This window comes from Epinephelus moara, chromosome 23 (genome assembly GCF_006386435.1).
Source record: "Epinephelus moara isolate mb chromosome 23, YSFRI_EMoa_1.0, whole genome shotgun sequence".
Taxonomy (NCBI): Eukaryota; Metazoa; Chordata; class Actinopteri; order Perciformes; family Serranidae; genus Epinephelus; species Epinephelus moara.
Genome location: NC_065528.1, coordinates 29,554,937 through 29,577,555, shown reverse-complemented (window position 1 = coordinate 29,577,555; position 22,619 = coordinate 29,554,937). Strand labels below are relative to the sequence as shown.

Below are 22,619 nucleotides of genomic sequence, written 5' to 3'. Positions count from 1 at the left end.
GCTGTATCACAGTAAAGTGCTGTAATTTCACCAGACTGTAGCTGCTCTATTATTTGCTTTTACCCACTTTACCCGTCATTAAATCCACATTACTGGTGATTGTTCGTCAAAAATTGTGTGAATATTCTGTGAAAGCACCAGTAGTCAACCCTGCAGTATCATCGCAATATCCAGCCCTTTATGTTGCTGTATTTTTAATTTTTGGACGCCATTAGTCTCCCTGTTGTTTTACTGTGTATCTTTCTACTGGGTAAAGCACTTTGACCTGCACCCTCTTTCAGCTCTGTGTGACACTCACAATAATAGCGGTGGTCAGATCTGTGAAAAAGCTGAGCTAACTTAGGTAGTTTTCTTTTTCCCCTCCGTCACATGTCACATGTCGGCTGCAGTGCACGGTGCGCGTGGGCAGCTTTTGTTGCCGCGGCCTTGAAAACACAGAACTATTAGATCTGTGGGCTTTTGGGAGTTCTGCAGCGGGAATCCTGAGCAGAGCTGATAACTTCCGGGTTGTCACAGGATCGCGAACATGAGGGAAGCCACGGTGTGGTTAATGAGTGGTCGAAACCAGCAGAGTTCCTCTTGTTTTCCTTGCTGAGTCATTTCTCAGCAGCAGAGGTGAGCTCACTGTGCAGGAAAGTGGATGTTAATCGGTGGGATTGTTCCAGAAAGTTTGTTTTTAAGGTTTAAAACTGAGAGATTTGACTATTTTTGCTTGATTTTTTAAAATATTGTTTCAGGTTTCAGCATCTCATTGATACATGTGTCAGAGAAGGTCGATAAGCAATCTGAAATCAGAAGGAAGTGTGTGAAATGACGCCGTTTCCTGATAAATCCCACTTTGCTAAATGACTGATAGATGTGTGATGCGTGCGTACAGTGTTGCATGCCTGCCGCTGTGTATTTATGTATCAGTACGGACGAGACAAAAGCCCCTTCAGCCCACGGTGCCTGTGTGGCCTGGCCTCTCTGACCCTGCCATTTGATTTGTTCCTCCATTGCCACTGTTTATTTCTGCTCCTTCCTGTTTGTGCTCAACTGACCGTAAGAGCCGTTCCTGTGAATGCTTGGTAGAGGAGAAGAAGAAGAGAAAAAATGGCGGGGTGTCGCTGGTTGTGGTTGTGGTGGTGGGTGGGAAGGTGTGTGTCAGAGATCACAAGGCGCAGAAAGAGACAGAAAAGACGGCTCTCGACCACAGCGCTAACATGTCAACAGAGATTAAACTAGTTTATTATTTTCAAAGAGGGAAAAAAAAAAATTACGAAACAAAAAAGCAGTCATATTTTACACTAGTGATTATTATTAAATTTTTACAACCATTCAGTCTGCATAACATAAAGAAATAATTCTACATCTTTGTTTATTTCGTATTTTTGGTACTCTGATTTATACATACAAATAACAAATACAGGAACTTTTTTCACAATGCATATAATCTGTGGGCAGGAAGAAAGTCTTTCAGGTGTTCAAATGTGCATGTGTGTGTGCGTGTGTGTGCGTGTGTGTGTACGTGCGCGCGTCAACACAAACCAATTGCCCGAGACCTATAGCACATCCAAAAAGAAAAAGAAAAAGAAGAGAGACGCCTGCAGCCAGAGCCGCCGACTCTCTGCAAACTTAATGCAACACAATTCACGCAGGCGAAAACCGAGGCCTGCCCTTTCTCAAAAGTCTCTCCCTCTCGTCTTCTCACCTCCTCCTCCCTTTTTTTTCTTTCCTCTGGGACTCAGAGGCGTCCTCTCCTCACTCGTCTGGCGGGAGGTCTCTTCTCCTACTGCTGCGACTCGTACCCTTCTCGTCGTCGTTAGCTGCCCTGGGGCATGTTTCCTTTTTTTTTCTAACTTAATTAAAAAGTCTTCATTAAATGTACTGTATTTCATACAATTTGTACAAATATATTCAACGTGTGTCTCTCCTCATCTCCAGCAAGAAGAAGAAGAAGAAGGGGCGCGGGGGGGGGGGGGAGGGAGGAGGGCGGGGGGTTCCTGTTACACAGGTGCAAGGTGGAGAAGAGGGGTTCGGAAATTTCGGGAGAGTCAGAGTTTTTTTTCAATGTCTGTTTTTGTGATGTGTGGAAAAATGGCTTTTTGTACACAAATGGAGCTCCTTATCATGTGGATCGGCTGGGAGGGCAGCCTCAATGTGGTGGCGGTGGCGTTGGGTGGAGGAAAACAAAATCTTTCCCCCCTCCGGAGGTCAGTGCGCCACAGTCATGTCTGCAAAGCATTCACATCGCAGAGGTACACTTTGATTTTTATAAAAATAAGATACAACTGAGGAGACAAAGGAGCCGAAAGCCTGTCCTCGTCGCACCGCAGCTCGGTGGCGGGACAGGGGGGCTTGGGTCGGGCCAAGGAGCGGTTTATTTGTCTGTTAGGATATGGAAGCAGGTCAGCAGAGGTACCGAGGGGTGTGGTGGTGGCGAGGCCGAGGGTTCAGGGGCGGTGCAGCGCAGGGAGCTCTAACCCATAGCTGTGACCATACTGGAAGGGTGGTGGGGGGCGAACGGGAGGCTGGAGGAAGGGTGCATGGGTGTGGGGGTGGTCAGCGGGGTGGTCAGCATGTGGCCAGAGTGCGAGAAGGGAGGGAAGGACGACATGTGGCGGGAGAGGGCGGCCGGGCTGAAGGAGCTGCTCTTGTCCATCAGGCTCTTGGAGAAGTCGTCCATGCTGTCTTGGGACTTTTTGCTCTTCTTGGACTTGCTGGACATCTTCCTGTTCCTGGTCTGGATGCCTTCCTTCTTCATGGTCAGAGGTCGGTTGATCTGCTCTCGAAAGGAGACAGAGAAGGTGGCACATTAGTATTTTGTCGCAGCGGCGTCGTGTTCACATGCGAGATAGGGATCAGGTTCAACATAAAGACATTCGGCGTTGCGGCCACGCTTACATTAGGCAACAATAAAAAAAGAAACCCGTAAGTGAAGGGTGTCACCACGTTTCAAAATAAGTAAGAAAATGTGGAGCTTTTAGTTTTCTTTGAGGCAGATTTTGGGGTTTTTGGGAGACATAATGATATGTAATGGAGTCCCATTACGGGCAAATCTGACTGTCCCATCCTGAAACACAAGATTGTTTATACACTCTTTGTGTGTGTGTGGATTTAAATGTTGATTCATTTAAGCTGAACTGTATCTGAGGCTGCGACTGTGCCAGAAAGAAAGAGAGAAAAAAGGAAAGATGGAGGAGAAGAGGGGGGGGGTGTACGGAGGGAAGATGGAGAGTGTGCAGAACAGAGACGGAGAAGGGTCTGGCAGCTAATGTCGACCACAGAGACACATGGCCATGACGACCGCCGGCGTCGGCCAAGTCCTCCTCTCCACCCTCCTCCTCAACCGCGTGGCCGTCTCCTGGCCAAAATGGCCCCAGCTGCCATATTCCAGCATAGGTTTTAGCCGGGAATGGGAGCTGGATGATGGAATTCCGGCTGTGGGCAGGATTATGAGGGGAGGTGGATGAGGCCGACTGGCTTCCTGATCTTTCTGAGCGGTTCTTCCCGGGGAAATGGGAGCAGGGATTTCTTGCTCGCTGTCTCTCGCGCTCTGTCTGAGACATTGGCATTTTTCACAGACTCTTTAAGCAGAGTGGCCTCGATGATTAGCAGAGGGCAGAGATCTGTGTGCCCCCCCCCCTCCCCCTCCCCCCCCCACTCCCTCTAGTGATGTGGTTTCATTCTCTAAGATGTGGCTCCATACTGGGTGACTTTCTCTGCCTTGCTTCCAGCTCTGAGGCATGCTACGCCCACCTAAAGCCGGTCAGGCCTGCGCTCTTTGATGCTGAGATGTCTACCGTCTCGCAGAGGAAGCCTTGGGCCTCTGGCCTGCGCTCGGGCCGCCGCCCCGGCACATCAAACAAAAGCCAAGCCAAAGTGTTTGAGTCAATGACCACCGCAGAATACACAGTGCAGCCCCTCACATCCTCTCTCCCAACACCAGCAGCTAACCACCTGAAACCAGAGGTACGGAGGTGTCAAAGCTGAACACACTGTACCTCACTCACAGATGCACAGATGAGGAAGACATCTTTCACATGTGGTGACCTCACCCCCTCCTCCTCCTCCCTGATTACTAAAAAGAGTCTTTGTCTCAGGTGTTAACAAGGCCTCATGTTTGTGGCAACTTCTGTTTCCACAAGCTCCTTACGGGACAATGAGCTGCTACCATCAGGTGTTTTGGGACGGCACACATGCAGGCGAGCTGCGGCTAAATTCTCCATGAAGAATGTGGAATTTGTTTCAAAGGGGAGCAAGCCCCAACAGAAGTCTGGATTTACCAAAATAAACTCATTTCACAATTACAGCAGGGTCGGGGTCAGTTCAGATGCTAATGTGTGAGTGGGAAATATTATTCTTCTCTCCTTTTAACCTTGAATCTGCCTCTGCAGCGCCTAACTATCTGCCAAAAGTAACATGGGAAAATGATTTAACAGGGAGTGCTTGCGTGACAAGCAGGGCAGCAGAGCAGGATACTCTTCCCCCCTTACACACAGGGATATAGGCAACCTTTATCTGTTGTCTGCGCAGAGTGTGAGGGGGGGGGGGATATTACCTACATGTGGCCTCAGAGCAGTTAGCCTGCTTATTATTACTATTAGTTTCAACTACAATGGCTGTTTGATTAAAAGTGACAGCTTTGTGCAGCAGGAGAGGAGGGAGAGGGGGAGATAAACGAGTCCCTGGGGTTTTCAGATTGAGGATGTGAAATGATGTGGTGAGGCGCTAACCAACCCAAAACGAATCAGGCGGATTGGTGGTCAGAGGGGGGACTCCAAGTCCCTGGCGCGCGTGGAACCAAAAGGCTAGAAATAAGAAGAAAAAAAAAACGGGGCCTGGAAATTAATCGAATTTTAATTAAGCCCCCCCTTCTTTAATATTCAAAAGCAAGGCGGCTGCGGGCTTAGTTCACTTCGGTCTTATACATTTTAGATTCGCACTTACTGCCAATAAATCATATTAATTCTACAGTATTTGTTATCACCGTGCCCCGGAAATCCTCTGCAGGGACAAGTCCGATCAAATATTCAGAGGAGGAGGGAGAGGTGCCCAGCAGGACGTGATGAGAGAGACAGAAAGAGGAAGATGGGATAAAATATTCAGGACCTTTTTCTTTTTAGGGAGATATATCCTATGCAGGTTTATTACTTACATTGTGCAGTTTATAGTACAGGCCGCAGGCGTTACACACCGGGTCCCCGTTGGCGTTTCTCCGCCACAGCGTCGTCGTTGTCGTCTGGCAGTTCGCGCATGACGTCCCTGCCCGTCTGGCTGCGGACTGTACAGCAACACAGGAAAGAAAAAAAAGGCCACAAGAACGTCACATGACCACGCAATAACCCAATCAACATGGAGGTTTATTCTGAGACATGTGGCACCAACGTGCGGGGCTGCCATTCCTGCAGGACGCGTCTTTTACGCACCGAAATGTGGATGTTTTACGCACTGAAATGTGTGTTTTCCTTGTGCGTTTGGCAACTGTAGCCCAAGTTAACCAGGGAAAATGTGGCATTTAAATGCATCACGGTTGTAGGGTGGCAGCCCTGCATGCATGGCGTCTTATAAACATCTAAATGCATCACAGAAAAAAAGCCGTTTAATTTATTTCATTGCACATTAAATGCATTCTTTATTTCCACTCTGGCATTGTGCATAGCTAATTTTAAAAAACAGTATTTTGTCTATATATACACTCCTAATGTCCACCCATAGGATTTTTTTTTACAAGCTGAAAATAGTTTAAAATAAAGACAGAAATACCAAAAACAGAGCTGCTTTCACTCGAGGCTAAAAATAGCGTCATAGAGCACATACCTCCTGGAGAATAAATATTTACAGAAGACATAAAAGCAGTGCCTTGAAATGGGAGAGCTATTAAATCTGATTAAATCCCCCCCTCTCCCTTTAAAGTGCGTGTTTGTGCCACGGAGGCTTGTCTTAAATGTCCACCCTCGTGACATTAAACAATGAAAGTGAAAAAAGGGGCATATAGATTTGGAATCGACTCAAAGATGAATTTTTAAAACACAAATCATGGATAGAAAACACGAGCACATTCATGCAGTGAAATGAACCCTGCAGTGGCCAATTAAAAAGCATAATAATAAAGGAAATAAATAAATAATAATAATGATAAAAAAAGAAAGTGTGTATTTTTAGCTTCGCTGCAGGCTACCAGCAGAGTAAAACCCTCCCTTCATCCTGACACAGTGAAAGTCATGTCTTCCCATGGATTTAAGCTGCCTGTCTCACAGCCCCCAGTTTGCTGCAGTGGCTTGACATTGATGTTATAATCTCTAAAAACAATCGATAGACAGGTGACCGCAGAGGACACGCGAACGCAAAGGACTACATTATCTCGGGGAGGGATTTCCAATTATACACACGTGGTGGCCTAATAACCCCTGCTGCTGTGTGCTGTGAATAACCAATCAGAGTGGAGGAATTATGTCTATTAAGTGCATTTTTTTTAATTAAATAATTTCATATAATCTGCTTTTAAATTTAAAATATAAGCAGATTTGTGCGCACATGATCAGATTCCAGGTGATATCTCGCTCCTAAATCTGTGATGTCACTTCTGGCCTGTAGATAAGATTTTTTTTCCCTCCTAAATAAAAACAAGATCAAATATGGCGTGGCAATTACCCACCTGGTCACCCCCGCGCATTTAAGCAGAGATTATAACATTAAACAATCTCAAGTCGTGACTGTGAGCTGGCCCCGGGCTCGGACTCCGCTGCAGCCTGTTCTGTTTTGACTGGGGAAGCGGGCTGTGTTGTTAAAAGCGACTTATCTGCGCTGCTCAGATATCCGGCAGCCCTTTCCTGGGAAGTCGGGTTTTCACATTAGAGAGGCGAAGGGGTTGGAGGAGAAGTCCAGAGCAGGACTGGACAGCCTTTGCCTCGAAAGATTTTTTTTTTTAAAATATGTGTGTGTGTGTGTGTGTGTGTGTGTGTGTGCTTTCATAAGAAGGCAGGGGGAACTCCTCTAAAGCTAAGGAGATGCAGCTTTGATGAGAGGGGCTTTCCCTGAAATAACTGCAAAGTGCAAAAAAATAGCTCCACCTGAAGAAGTGCAAAAATAGCCTCTAATAGCCCAGATGTGTTTAAAATTTTGAAATGTCAAAATAATATTTAAACGATGGAGCTCTGTGCGTTTGTTTGAATGCAGGCCTGCAGCCACAAGCTACAGCTCTCTTTAACGGAGGCAATGCATCTCCAAAATACACATGGGGGCCTATTGTTTGAACAGAATCAATGACAATTTTTTTTAGCAAATAAAAAATAGCATCGTCATTGCATTTGTATAAATATATAAAAAAAATACTGTGCAGTTTTTCTATGGTAGTATCTGAAAAACAGAGACCTGCACTTGTCGAGTCAATTTCCTGCAGCTAATAGGCCTACTTCTTCCTGGATAGGGGAAAAACAGAGAGAGAGACGGAAATGTCATCAATAGAGAAAATGTGGTGGAGACGTACCAGCCGCCGCTTGGGTTTGATGAGAGGGCGATTCTGCCCGTTCATCTTGTGATAGAGTCCGCAGGCGTTACACAGATAGTGACCCGTACCGTCCCGCCTCCACAGCGGAGTCGACGTGGCCCCGCAGTTCACACACTCTCTACCTTCTGCAAAGAGCCAACAACACACACACGTACACGTACACACACAGAACACGGACACAGTGTCCAGGTCAGTAGGTCTTTGGGAATAAGCCTCAGTGAGTGTGTGCTGCAAACAGAACAGGTTAGATTTAAAATATGTATTTAAATCATGCAGTCTTTGCAACAGTAATAATTTAAATGCACATATAAGCATGCAGCACATATTTGATTATAACACACATTGGTGCAGCAGTTGTGTTAAGGTCCATAATGCAATTTGCAATTATTTTTTTTTAATAAAGCACAATATTTTTAAGCTACGTGCTTGGATTTCCAGACTAAAGAAAATGCATTTTACTCCGTGATAAATTGGAATTAAAAATAAAAATAAATCGAATAAAACAAGCCTTCTTTTTTTCTTCCATCAGCCAATCTCTCATTTTAATAATAATAATAATAATAATAATAATTGTGTGTGTATCGCGCTGACAGGCTGTGCCCTTTGTTTTAAATTGATTGAGGGGGGTGTTCATGTTTCACTGGCACTTCTCTAGTGACACCGACAGGTGAGACGCGCACTCACAGTTTGATTCGAGCAGAAGGGGCCCTGAAACTGAAACAAGGGAGCTGCAGCCACAGTCAGATTATTTGAAAGCAGAGACACACGCACACACACGCACACACGCACACAGGGCTTTTTCTATGCAGTGCCGAGAGCTTTTAGCATTTTCATGCAGCCGCACTTCCCCTTTTTCTTATTTTACGAGCTGCAGAAACACTCACACACACTCACACACTTCTCCACGGAGAGAAACACACACACAGTCCGAGTCATACCGCGTTTTGACTTGACAGACATGCAAGCACCTGATCAAGTATGTTTCTGTGTTGCCTTTGCAGCTGAAATCAAACAGGAACTGTGGATCCTGCGCGTCAAAGTTGAGTGAAAACAGGCCTCTGCGACGCAAATATAGTTTGCATGATATATGTGCGCTGATGACCTCATTAAACAAACCGGGAAATATCTTTAAAAACGCACATTATCTCACATTATCCCGGCATTAAAAATCTTTATTTGCATTAAGTGTATGCTGCTGAATAATCCCGATGATATGCATCAACTAATCCAGTGTTTTCTATCCTCCCCATCAAAGCCGCTGATATTAATCTCATTACAGAAAAACTGCTTTTCAGCGGCGGCGGCAGCAGCAACCTTTAAAATAATTACCCTCGCCCTTTTTCACAATTTGGAAACATCTCCCCTCTCACACTGCCTCTGTTCGCTCCCCTCCCTCCGTGCTTCGTGCACTCTGCCACGGCGACGGCTCAGCCGCTTTTTCCCTGTGAATGAACGAGCAGCATCCGGTGCTCTACCGCTGGGTAAACAATGCAACTGTGGCGCGCACTGGTCTGACAGTAATGGGATTATCTTAAACATATAAACGGGGCGACACAGCCCAGAGAGCTGGCTTCCCCTCTGTCCCCCCCCCCCCCCCCCCCCCCCCCTCTGTGTGTGTGTGTGTGTGTGTGTGTGTGTGTGTGTGTGTGTGTTTGTGTTACCTGGCGACAGGGGTTTGCGGATCGTATGCACCACCANGTGTGTGTGTGTGTGTGTGTGTGTGTGTGTGTGTGTGTGTGTCAGTGCAGAGGAGGAAGAGGAGGAAAAAAAAATGACCTAAATTAATCTATTCAACTCTGAACTGCTTTGCGTCATGATGGTTATATTTCTGTGAGTGGAAAAATGTCCAGCGGAGTCTGGGGAGAAGAGTTTTATTTCTAGCTGTGTGTCGCATTTTAAATTTATTTATTCACATTTATTAGAATTGTTTTATTTAAATATATTTAAATCTTTGAAATTAAATGTGTTATTTTATTATTATTATTATGACCAGGTGATGAAAGAAAGCTTTGAGGCATTCTGATGCGCCTGTTCTGAACACAGGTTGACCTGTTTGGCCTTTAGCCCCAAAACCAGAGCTTGTTCATGTGAGGGATGGATGAGCTGCTCATGGGCATTTTTTTTTAGTATGAGATTAAACATGGCTGATCATTAAGGCTGCAAATCTGGGGAATATGGTGTTAGATCAAAAGGGAATGTAATAAAAGCGCACGCCTACCTGAATAGGACCTTGATTTTGGTCTTGTTTTGGAACCATAACTAGAAGATGACCCACCTATCAGGCTACTTGGTGGGAAGAGGCCTGGGCCGTATTCAGGGACATAGGGTGGGTATGTGGCGATGGGGTGGTGGGCAGAGGATGACCCTGCTCCGATTGATGCCACGCTCCGGCTGTGAGATGACTCCAGTTTCATACTCTCGGCCAGGGTCACCTGGTACTTTATGCACTCTTTATCCTCCTGCCGCCCGGAGCTGCTGGGGCCCGGGGTGGATATGCCCGGGTCCGGGGATACGTCTTTCGGTGGGGTCGGGGGAAACGTGAAGAGGTGCGGACTGGTGTGACCGGTGGACAGGGAGGAGGAGGAGGCCGGGGGGTAGACGGACAGGCTGGCCGGGGAGCCGTGGTGCAGGGGGTTCTTGGGGAAGGGGCTCAGGTTCCAGGGAGAAGTGCTGTGGTGCGGGGCGATGCCTTTGCTCCCCTCCAGCCAGGGCAGAGAGCCGTGCAGTAATGAGGGACGGCACACCTGGCTACCTGGGGCCGCACAAAAACACAAGAAAACATCACAACCTGACCAACAATAAATACACATACATTTATTTAACTGAGTCCAGCGACAGGCCTGAACAAGCGCTGCGTGCTGCGCACATTTACGCACTGATTTAACACACATTTACTGACATGTTTTATTTTGAATATCCAACACAAAGCCCGGGTGTAATTCGCCCCCAGCTGCGTATTCAAAACACTTTCTATCGAGACACTGCCGCCGTCTAGAAACCTTTCGATCCTCTCTTATGTCGAGTTTCAGGTGGCGTCGCATGTGCGTAATTTTGACCTTTACCTTTTCCAATAAACAGGCCTCGACGCGACACTTGTAAGTCAAAAGCCTCAAAAGAAGCAGCGTCGTGATTGACTGTTGGGGAAGTTAAATAAAGGGAACTCCACAAATGACTTCGTGCTGCCAAACAGGATATTATAATAAAGATAAATATTGTTAACGCGCTCAGCAGTGAAAACATGCTGCCGAGCGGCACCATAATATTCCAGGTGTATCTGGGACTTGTGTGCCAACACGGCTGTTTGTTTGAATCCGTAACTAAACCCTCGATTGATTCGGGGAGACAAATTACGCACGGGTTTTTGGACAAAACTTCTGACATGTGAGTCAGCTGAATGTCATATTTTTCGTCGTGTGTGTGAAGCTGAGACGGGAATAGAATGTGATATTAGCGGTGGACAGAAACCAAAGACAAACTGGAGGTAAACCATACATATTTACGGCGTGGTTTCACAACACTTTACGCTCTCAGGTTTTTTAAGATGAAGTCAACTCAGGCCAAAACCGAAACCTGGTCTGGATCACAGTCAGGTAATACAAATAATTCCAAACACAGTGACAGTAATTGAGTATCCAGGGGTAGATTACGCACACGGCTCTAATGTGCACATCATTAAATAAAAGGCCTAAACAGGCCGTTTACTTACTGTGTGGAGGAGGAGGGTACCTCTGGACGGCTCGGACAGAGTTTCCATAGTATGGAGAGACGTGGTTGCCCTGTCCATCGATATTAAAGAGTACATCCACATCGTCAGCGAGCTGATACTGCGAATGGTCCATGTATGAGTGGCCGAGGCCCGGGTGATGTGAGCCGGGATGCTGCTCGTTCAACACCGCGGGATGATGGCTCATCCATCGTGGCTGATCCGCACTTACTTCCATCGCTTTGCTCTTTTTGTCTTTAGTAAATGTTCATGCACGCCGAAGCAAACCGGCACAAGTCACAAGATAAGAAAGAAATCAGTCCCAAATCCGTGCGTTTTGTTAAATCCACAGGTTCCGCGCTTGCTTCCGATCACCTGGAGACAGAGAGGAGAATTTATTGTCTTATTTTTTCACAACACATGCAGCACGGCTAGAAACATGCACGAGGCGCACGCTTAAGTGAATTTAACCCTGGTTTCAGAGAAAGAAAAAAAAACACATGATATTTAAACACGAAACATACCCCACATTACAAATGCAACAAAGGTGTTGTCATATAAATACGTCCAAAATGGAATCCGGTCCCACGCAGAGTTCCTGAACTTCTTCCTCTCAGTTGACAAAAAATAAAACTGTTTCAGCCCGGCTCAACAAGTTAGAGGAGGTTTGTAGGCGACGGGCGCGCGGCTTGTTTGCAGTGGATGGCTTCACTGCACACTGTCCAGCACCAGCAAGTTAAACTCACTGATCAAATCTGTGTTTGTGCGCAGTTGTAGCCCTCTCCATTAACTCCGCTCCTCTCTCTCTTTCCCTCTCGTCTGTGTGGCTGTTGCTCACTCACCCTTTGCTCTACCTCTCTGTGTCTCTCCCCCCTCTCTCTTGCTCTCTCTCTCTCTCTCTCTCTCTCTCTCTCTCTCTCTCTCTCTCTCTNCTGTGGCGCGACGCAACTTAAGGAGGGCCTGTCAGTGTCATCAGTTAAGGGGAGGGGCCTGCCCTAATTGAATATAACGTGGGCCAGGAGAGATGCAGGAGTGCTGCAAGATTTCTTTCAATGACCTTGCCAAAGTAGATATTATTATTGATATTATTAAAATGTGTCCATTAAGCGCGCAGAATTAAACTTTACGCACGAAAACACAGAGGCGTCCTGAGCTCATGGTGCAAACAGCCTAAACAAATCTATAAAACATTAACAAACACACATTTTAAAAAAGGAAAATTAAACATCTACTTATTTTAAAAGCATCTGTGGCTGCAAATTAAAATAAAAGTAGCGAGGAATCAAAAAGGATTTCAGACTGTCTGCGCACACACACACTCACAGAGACAGAGAGAGGCTGCAGCAGAGCCTGTTGCTCCGGGCCAATAGCAGGTTGCGGGACATGTACGCTCTTAAAATTGTGACAGTGCGTCCTCTCGCGGTGACAGGCACATTATTCTAATGGCACATCCGAGCTCCTCACCGTGAAGCAGACGCGGACAGGGACGCCTGGGAGCTTATAGACTCTCCCTTCCAACTACTAAAAAAATAAAGCAATAAAAAATATGGGGTTTTATTGACTGCCTGCACTCTCACCCCTCGGACACACGCAACAATGGCTCGTGTCATTATTTATTCACAAACATTAATGCGTTAAAGGAACACGATAGCGCGCACACCTTTATTTTTTTTTAATTTTTTACGAGTTTAAAAGATAAGAAAATATAATTTAAACACTCTAAATCAAAGAGGAGTTCACCCTGTGTGTGTGTGTTGAGTGTCACACAGCGGCACGAAGAGGGAGCTGCTCCTCGGGGAAGTATTTCATGTCAAAAGCGCAGTTTCTCCATATTCTGTTAGATTGGCAGGGTGTAATAGTAGAGTTGTGTGTGTGTGTGTGTGTGTGTGTGTGTGTGTGTGTGTGTGTGTGTGATGGGGGCAGCCTCGGCGACGCCACTGGATGTGACGTCAGCGCGGTGTAAACAGTCAGGAAATGAACCCTCTTTGCAGCGCGGCAGTGTCGTGGGTAGAGTGCGGGAGCGCGCACGCCCTTGCACCACGTAGGTACCAGCGTTTATCCTGTGACAGTAGCAGCAGGTAGGGTTTGGTTCAGTGCGTTTGGCTGCACCAAAACGCATGACAGTGATCACTAATGTGATGAATACTGAGGTGAAAATGCAGTTGGAGTGAAGGTGTTAAAGGCCGCGCGCTCAGGCGATGGCTCCATCAGCGCTTATTTATTTGATTCCTAATTTATTTCCCCCTCTTCTGTGATGTGGAGGTTCTCAGCCGGGCGCGTGGGAGCACACACTGAGAGCGACTTGGCAAAGCGTCGTATTTTTCCTCTCCAGGATAGCCCTACCTGGAGAGACTCACACACACACACACACTCACACACACACTCAGAGAAAGAGGGAGCGTTCCTCACTCAGGCAAACCTGAGACTGAACTTGGATGCAAACTGCTGTAGCTGCCATTGTCAGGCTGTCAGCGGACTCGTGTAATTATCCTCTTGAAAAGTATCGCGCAGCCATTATCCACAAAGTACCCGTTATAGGTGCTCAGAGGCAACACATGACGGTAAATGTAGCCTAAAATCCCGATTATGTTTTTTTGTTTCTTGACTGGATGTATCGAAGCTTAGAGAATGGGACATGGAAGCCATCCCATGACTTGATTCCCAAGCCTCGGTGTCAGTAACGCCGGAGCTTATTCAGCGCGGGAATATAAGACTGGCTCTCTTAAAAAAAATAGTTGTCATTTATAATCCCAAAACTGTCGCCATGCACGATGGGAGAAACAGTAGCTTCAGTTCCCCCTTTTCTCTGTCTCACTATGTGTGTGTGTGTGTGAGAGAGAGAGGTGTGTGTGTGTGTGTGTGTGTGTGTGTGTGTGTGTGTGTGTGTGTGAGAGAGAGAGAGAGAGTCTATTTTTGAAGTTAATGGCCTACAAATAGCAGCGCTGTTTGTGCGTAAAGGTTGATTCATAAAAGCAGGCGAGGGGCCAGTCCGGCTCCTGATGATGGCGGAGATATGTGATCATGTCAGCCAGCTGTGATTCAAATCAAGACATGGCACGGTGTCTTTTCGCTGCGGCTGAGAATTTAAGACACCAGCGGATTATTCCACTGCCAGTGTGGGGGATAAAATGTTTTAGATAACAGTGTGTGTGCATGTGTGTGTGTGTGTGTGTGTGTGTGTGTGTGTTTACTTTACCCCCCCCCCCCCCCTCCAACTTCCTGTGTATGACCTCATCAGCAATTACAATCATTGTTTTTTCCCTCATAAATAATAATTTCCTTCCGTCAGCTGATTAATCAGAGGTCAGGGAGATAAGACTCACACAGTAATAATAGTGATACTTAATAGCAGACATGAAACACCACCAGCCTGCTGCTTGTGCGACTTGTAAAATAATTTTTAAAAATTCAAAATATGTAATAATAATTAAAAAAATGTATTAAAGCGTTTTGTTGTATTTATTTTAAATAGCAGCACGCGTAAATATGAATTGGAGACGATAGCAGAAAAATTAAAATGTGTGTGCTCGTGTGTTTTTATTTATTTATTATTTTAATCCATGAAGGCCTGCTTCATTAAAAGCTTTTTTTTTGGTTTATAATGTGCTTACATTTTTATTAATTTCAATAAATATCCGCGACTAACCTTTTACTTTAATTAAAAAAAAATATTTACAGCAAAATAAATAAATTAAAAATAAAGCTAAATTGATGCAAACACGCACGCCACTGTATATATATTATTAATAATAATAATTCAAAGTGTGTGATGCTGCCATAAGATGCCCAGTCACTCATTAAAAACGCCTGTAATTATGATACAAACACATTACTGGGTAAACGCTCACCTATACATTTTGAAACCCCATGTTACATTTCTTTACCCCCGTGAGTCATTCATCACCTTTCTGGTCTTTTCAAGAAATCACAAGGGCAGCTCTTGGTGCTGTCAGCATGTGAACACACTCGGCTTCTTAGAACAAACCGAGGGCGTCACACACTCTGCACGTCGAGCGCCTGAAACTCGATTTCCTAGAATGATTAAAAATGAGAACATAAAGCTGATGTATTTTTTGTCTCTTGTTCTTCGCGTGTGTTAAGATAGAAATGAAAAAAGCCAGCCGGCTATTTTGTGTCATTCTCCCCAACGAGGAGGGGAGGGAGGGAAAAAAAGAAAAACAAAACGGTCTGCCAATTGACTGACTCGTGATGCTTATCAGTGTCTATATCGCTTCTCGCCAGACGCGCTGATGTAATCTTTCATTTAGCGTACAGGGCCTTTTCACCTCTCAGCCTATATGGATCCCCCAACAGCAACATTCATGCTCCAGCTCATGTAGAAATTAAATTTAAATTTGCTTCAGTATAAATATCAGAATCATAATAACTCACTCGAGGCCGCCTCCTTTTCTTTTTTAAGATTTTAAAAACATTTTGACACATTACAATATTTAATCAAACCCATCTCACATGTGTGGGAGCTTTCAAAATATATAAAAAAATTAAAAAATATATATTAAATGGCGGATCAATACCAGAGTGCACGAGGTCTCTCTGTGGCGCGCTGCCGCCCTGCATGCAAATAACCGTTGTCGGAGCTCTTGGCCCGTGACTGTGCGCGTGTGATGCCCTTAATTTGGCATCCTGTTCACTCCAACAGCGGCTCTCTCTCCGCCATATCAAGACATATCGACCAAAGACGAGATGGAGGAGACTAATAAGGGAAAAAAGGGGGAAACGCAGCCTCAGCGAGCCCCGGCTCCCTTTTTTTATGACCCGCCGGCAAGGTAATCAGATCAATTTCACGGCTTGTATGGGATTCTGCCTATACCGCCAACCTGAGCGGGAGGTAATAGGTCGTTAAAAACCCTCATCTGTGCTATTTTGGGGAGGGAGGGAGGGTGGGGGGCAGGTTGGAGCTAAATATTTCAAGAAACGCACTTCGTTTGGGGTTTTAATTTTATTTTACGCGTCAAATCCGTGTGCGTAAAAGCGGAAACGGTGATAATTATTGCAGAGAAAGAGGCTAGGTCAACAACAAACACGCCGGCTAGCGTTAAAGGCAACAATGGCGGACGTTGTGGATATTGTAGCCATGTATTATCACCACAGCCCTCCTGTTTTTTTCCTCAGCAAGTGCAGCCGGGAATGGTGGAGAGAATTTAGCGTCTTTTGTGGCTTTGGATCTCCGCAAATTCTTTTATCTTCTATTTCCGTTTTCTTTATTTTTTTTTTTGCATTTGAGCTAGCATGCAAAGCTCCCGTTCACAAAAGTTTCCCCATCATTCACACACACACACACGCGCACACACACACACACACACACACCGAGCAACATCACTGCGCTCTCATGTCTACAAAAAGCCACTGACGCGGGGGATTGGACAGAAGGATGCACCGGCACCGGAGCAAAGCTAAATATTTACTGACCTGTTCCGTGGACGCTGGACGGACCCGGGGCTTTTTTTTCTGCAGATGTGAAGAAGGAGTGACATAGAGATGGAAGCGCCGATGGCATTTAGAGACAGACGGAGACAGAGTGCGCGAGCTGTGTGGACGGGAAGGGAGGGGAAAAAAACACACTCTCACACACGGAGGAGGAGGAGGAGGAGGAGGAGGAGGTGGTGGAGGAGGAGATGGTGGTGGTGTTGGTGGTGATGGTGCGCGCGCCCTCGGTCCCAGAGTCACATCATCACACCGCGAGGAGAGACACGCGCGCACATAGGCTACCGGGCAGACTGCACGCGCATACGGGCCAACCAAAGGCGGCCTCTTTTACCGTACTTACTGTACTGTGCACGCCAGCTCTTCCGGGTCTTGAACGCATCACAGGTTAGATGAATACAGAAATTAAAAAGTAACGTAGCGATATTTTTTCAAGCTTTTCCAGTCTTATTTTTACGATTATATTTCTATAAATAAAGGTAAGGCAACACCTGACTGTGCCAGGTGACGCCCACGTGCCAAATATAAACCCCTGCCTGCAATCAGGTGTGTGCGTAAATGTGGAGCGTAAAATACTCGTAGGAAAAATCAGTTTTAATGCTTGAAATGTGGCGCTGTTATACCATCAGTGTGGTTTATTTAGCAGCGCAGCATCCAGCATGTTGTGTATTATCTACAGCCAACTAATAAGAATGGCGCCTGTACACTTTGTGCTCTGCAGATATTTTCAGTCTCTCCGTGACACACAAAATGTTGCACCTCCTTTTGTTGCTGGAAGAGGAGCACCCCCCTGTTTTTTCTTCTTCTTCTGCTTCTTCTTCTTCTCCTCCTCTCGCCACAAAGGACAGATGAAGCCATAGCCGGCGTCTAATCAACAGCGAAGATCCGCGCCAAACTCCACAGCAATTAGAGCTCCGTGCGAACAATGTGTAAGCAAACAAATCTGAAATCTTTCCATATCAGTATGGTAATGCGATCGGAGCTGCATTGTGGTGCTTGGTGGCGGTGGTGGTGGTTTGTTTTTTTTAGCAGTTGTTCTGGAGAAAAAAAAGCATCCACCAACTAACCCGGAGCGCACAGAGGCCTGCTAGCCTGCTTATTGACACCATGGTTCATTGAAAGGAGCACCAAGCAAATCCGATCCTTCTCTCTGTGAAATGCACTGAGGAGAGGAGAGAGGAGAGGAGGAGAGGAGGAGAGGAGGAGAGGGAGGATGCTGCTGCAGGCTTGGTATCTCTCACGTTGCGCCTTGACTCTTCTTCGGAGCCTGTAAACTGATCACACCCCAAATCTATCGTTGGGGAAGAAATTCAATTAAGGTAATAAATTGCAGATAATTGGCGCAACTCTCCAAAATGTCTCTTTTTTAAAACCCCAATGAATAATTCAGTGTGTTCCACGCGCGGATTTTTTTTTATGGGGAAAATAGAATTAGAAAAATAACACATCCACGATTGTACTGATTTATTAATCTGCGTTTCAATAAAGTGCTTATTTTGGGCGGCGATTAGCTTCCCAATGCAAAGGTTGGAGTTAATATGATAAAGGCGCGCGCTGATGGCTTTGATAGGAGCTGATGGGAAACAACGGTGAAAGCACGTTTACGCGGCTGATAATTAACGCATATTATAGGTGTCATAAAAAGATTAATTATGAGGGGAAATAACGGGAATCAATTTGGTGTTGTTCGGTCGGGATGCACAATTAAATAAAGCGGGAAATACATTTTAATTTTTGAAAACAGAAAAGGAGGGAGTCAGCGCGTAATTAATTGTCAAAGGAGGCTGTAACAGGGTGCAGGCTTTACCTCGCGTTACTAGGCCACGCTATACCAGGCGTGTTTTTTTGTTGCGCGTCCAAAGTCACGCTCCTCTTCTCCCGCGTGCGCCCGCCGCCGTGAAATCGCGTGATTAATGTAGAATTTGACGCGAGCTCCCGCGTGACAGCAGAGGCTGACAACGGCTAAACCCTGCGGTGCACCGGGCCACAATTACGCACAGTGGCCTCCTCCTTTTATTTTTATTCCTATCAGTTCTATCGCAGAGATATTTATAATATCTCACCTGCAGATGTGTCATGATGTCACCTTTATGTTCTGATTATTTTGCAGCTGCAGGAACATCCAGTGCAGCAGCAGCAGCAGCAGCTTTATCTGAACCGTGGCTTTTCTGCCCCGTTAGCGCATAAACGGAGTAAATCATTTACGGTCACCCGCTTTTATAGCCTCCCGGTGTCGCCTCAATTTTATTAGACACTTCCCACTCCAAATGTGAAATAAACGCTGCAGTATATATCTCCCCTTTTTTCCTCATCCCTGCCTACATGATTCCTCGCTGTAAATGTCGAATAAGATGACCTTAATTTGAGACAAAACACCTCCAAAAATGTATGGGCCACGTATTATCTATTTACTTATTTATTTCTGCTCAATGTGTTTTATTATTCTCGTCCTGTGCACCCTCCAAACGTTAAGCCAATGTGTCTTTTTTTCTCCTCTCTCTCCTTCCAGTGCAGCTCCTTCCCTGCGATTTTTATTTTAAAATATTAGGCCGAGGTGGGGAGAATTATAAACGACTCCGCTCTTATCTGCTCCCTTCACGTATCCAGGATCACAGAAGCTGATTAAGAAAGAAGTCACAGCCAACGCTGGATTCATAATGATTTGGAATAATGAATCCTTATCTCCCCTCTGCAGATTATCAGCCTTTCAGCTCGCCATGTTTTGTTACATGGGATAATTTATTGCATCTAATACATCACAATGAATCTGATGGGGGAAAGTGATGGCCATGTTAGCAGAGAGGCTGCTGCTTTTTTTTTTTATCCCGGGGCAATGAAATGCCTTTACGATTTTTAATTGGTAAAATATAAGGGAGGGAGAGGAGGGGAGGGGAGGGAGGGGGGGATCTGATAAAAAAAAAAAATAGAAGCACAGAGGTATAATCTTGCCTGCTAGTGTTCCAGCAGCACTCTGCACTATAATTAGTGTGTCAATTTCAACCTGAAATTAACAGCATCGACCTGCCATCTCTGCGCGCGCCGCGCCGGAGTCAGCGAGATCCTAATTTCGCATGATTTATTTTTCACCAAGAAGAGATAATTAATCATAAACAGTGAAAAACAGTGCAGCAAAGTGGAGATAACAAAATATTTGCATCTAAAAAGATTCGATGGAGCTAATTCGCTTTCACTCCTCCTCCTCTTCCTCCATCCATCCAGAGCCCACCTGATGTAGCCACTGCTGCTTTTTTTTTTTTAATTTTCTATGATTAATCTTTGGGTGGCGATGTATCATTAATCACTACATAAGGTGGCGGGTGGTGGTGGTGGTGGGTGGAGACATGTGACCCTCCTCCTCCCGCGTAAACAGCAGCTACAGTGTGGGGAACTGTAATTGTTGTGGTGGTGTCACCATGTTGGGACGTGTGCCATCTTTCTCTCTGCTACAACCACCAGGCTGCTGTGTGTGTGTATTGTTAATGCTAGTAATAATAATTTATATATAAGTTATCATTATTATTATTTTTATTGGATAATGAGTCTTTGTTTGGAAGTCGTCATTGGCACGCTGCCCGCGCAGCTCTGAATTTTTTGGATGGCGCTTGTGTTTAAACTTGGGCATGCTCACCGTGCCAGGATACATTTGCATTTTATTTGCAGCTGTAATTAGCTGATCAGCATCTCTCTCTCTCTGTCTCTCTCTCTCTCTCTCTCTCTCTCTCTCTCTCTCTCTCTCTGCCCATCTTTATTCTCATTATGATTTTGTGTTCTCGCCGCCTCTTTCACACACACACACACACAATCCCTCATTTCCCAATGTCCTGGCAAGCGCCACCAGATGTTTATCGGTTTTATACCCAGGGACACTGCCATGTCAAATAAACCGGGGATGGACACTTACAGGCGGCTGGGTATCCAGGCGAGCCCTCCCCTCCTCTCTCCTCTCTCCTCACCTCCTCCGCCTCCTCCTCTTTTTCCTGGCTGAGCAGAATAATCCTGGACTGGGTGGCCACTGGGAGTCCAGTGTGGGTTTCATATGAAAGGAAAAACAACCAGATCACGTTGGTTGTTGCTTAAAAAAGGAGGAGGAGGAGGAGGGGGGAGGGGGGGGGGGTCTCCAAAATAGCCTGGTTTTAATTCACCTCCTTTTGTGCGCGCAGAGACAGCGCGTATAGGAGGCTGATGCTGCGGCCCTGATACTGTAGATAGAGATGTGGAGATGAGCTCAATGAGATGCGAGTCTGGGGAGTTGAGGAGGTGGGTGGAGGTGGAGGTGGAGGTGGTGGTGGGGGCAAACATCCAGTCAGGAGTCCTCCCAGGAGAGACGCGCACAATGCAACCTGCCTGTTATCTGCAGGGGAATGCACTCTCCTCTTTAATGAGCAGTCGTTTATTAAAAACACTCTTTTAACCTCATAATTGAAAAAGAAACACACACACACACACACACACACACACACACACACACACACACTGCAGCCCCACATATACAGTAGCTATCTCAATGTAGATCACCTGTGTTGCAACAATCACAACAGCGCGTCAGAGGCTTTTGCGCACAGTCCCCAGCTGGCCATGATACACAAATATTTATCCTCTGATAAGGAACCGCCACGATGGCAGATAACCTCCTCTTCCACCGCGTCAGGACTCTTTGTCTGCGCAGTCTCAGCAAATTACCAAACATTTCCCCCTTCCCCTCCTGTTTCACTCTCCAAACTTCTCTGTTGCTTTTAATTTGGTTATTAGGAGCCTCCCTAAGCCGCTTTAGTCAATGACTGTTTGTGGGAAAAGAAAGGAAGCAGAGGAGGAGAGATGGAGATGGAGGGGGAGGAGGGTTTCCAAAAAAAAAAAAAGAATGAATGAAAGACTGGTTTGATTTCCCCCCTTCTCGCAATCCACGGAACAAATAGCTAACATTTAACGTTTACACCCTGCCTGGCGACTCACTGGCGCGGCGGGGCCGAGCCGAGCCGGGCTAAAGTGTCCCGAAAGCCTTTGGAGGGGGTGTAAGTCCCCGGCTATCGGGTTCTCCAGATCCCCTTTAAATGACTGTCAAAGAGGCAAATATCAAATTGCACGTGGGGGGGTCTCAGTCTCCTCCCCCGCCCTCCGCGCGCTCTCCCTGCCAGCCTGGCACCAGTAGTGCGTTACTGTAATGTGATTACTTCTGCAGGAAGAGAGGGATTTCCCAGACACAGACACAGAAACAGACATCAGGCAAATATTAATCTGTGTTTGAAAAGAAATGTTTTCTCTTCTAAGATGATAGTTTTCATATCTGGTAATTTATCAGACAAAAGCAAGGCCGTAGGTTTGATTTCAACACTGTGGGGGCCACAGATGAAGGTTAAGGGGGGGTACTCCAACAGAAACCTTCATTTCCTGTGTTCTGCTTAATTTTCATGCACCAATTTGTGCATCTTCTTCATCAATTTATGGTGTAAATGTCTTTAATTTTGCCAAAACGGCTCATTCTAATTATTAAAAGGGGCCTTTTTTACTTGCATCCCCTCCGAAATCTACACCTACAAGCCAAACTGATACATGTGGAGATTAATTTAGACATTAATAATATAATTAAACATCACAATAAATGCTTTAAGATGAAATGAAGTGCAAATTCTTAGTTTTTATGCATCTTTTTGTGTCATTTTCTGTCTCTGAGGTCGTTCTGTGTCTTGTTTGGTCATTTTTGAGTCTCTTCCTGCTCAGTACGTGTTCGTTTGTGTGACGTTTTGCTGGTAAAAGCTAGGGGGAGATTTTGCAGCACTAGCCAATTAACTAAGCTTAGAGCTAAACCTTTGGGTTAAGCACCAATTTGTGCTTTAATTTTGCCAAAATGGAACGTTTTAAATATTAAAGGGCCTTTTTTTACTTGCAGTTTATCCAAAATCTGCACTTACAAGCAAAAAATGATACATGCAGAGATTTTGCAGCACTATTAACTAAACGTACAGCCCTGTTTTAGACATTAATAAA

The 22,619-nt window shown here is 45.7% G+C and overlaps 1 protein-coding gene across 6 annotated transcripts; it reads right to left on the bottom strand.

Annotated features, from left to right (window-relative positions):
- Window positions 1–1,198: 1,198 nt before the first annotated feature.
- gata3 (GATA binding protein 3) lies at window positions 1,199–12,120 on the bottom strand. Of its 6 annotated transcripts, none has more exons than XM_050036354.1 (7): window positions 11,717–12,120; window positions 11,196–11,567; window positions 9,708–10,241; window positions 7,558–7,614; window positions 7,354–7,400; window positions 5,138–5,263; window positions 1,199–2,761 (listed from the first exon to the last, which is right to left on the bottom strand). In XM_050036354.1, exons 2-7 carry the CDS (start codon window positions 11,428–11,430, stop codon window positions 2,459–2,461), a joined length of 1,302 nt encoding a protein of 433 aa, XP_049892311.1. In that variant the 5' UTR covers window positions 11,431–11,567; window positions 11,717–12,120; the 3' UTR covers window positions 1,199–2,458. The 6 variants fall into 6 exon arrangements, with proteins under 6 accessions (XP_049892311.1, XP_049892314.1, XP_049892310.1 ...); XM_050036357.1 differs by having other exon boundaries at window positions 9,765–10,241; XM_050036353.1 differs by lacking the exon at window positions 7,354–7,400 and having other exon boundaries at window positions 7,469–7,614.
- Window positions 12,121–22,619: the final 10,499 nt, after the last annotated feature.

Coding starts and splice junctions, on each gene's coding strand:
- gata3 (XM_050036353.1), bottom strand. CDS start 11,430: ATGGAAGTAAGTGCGGATCAGCCACGATGGATGAGCCATCATCCCGCG. Junction 10,242..11,195: donor GTACCCTCCTCCTCCACACA/GTAAGTAAACGG, acceptor GTGCGGCCCCAG/GTAGCCAGGTGTGCCGTCCC. Junction 5,264..7,468: donor TCAAACCCAAGCGGCGGCTG/GTACGTCTCCAC, acceptor GTTGCTGTACAG/TCCGCAGCCAGACGGGCAGG.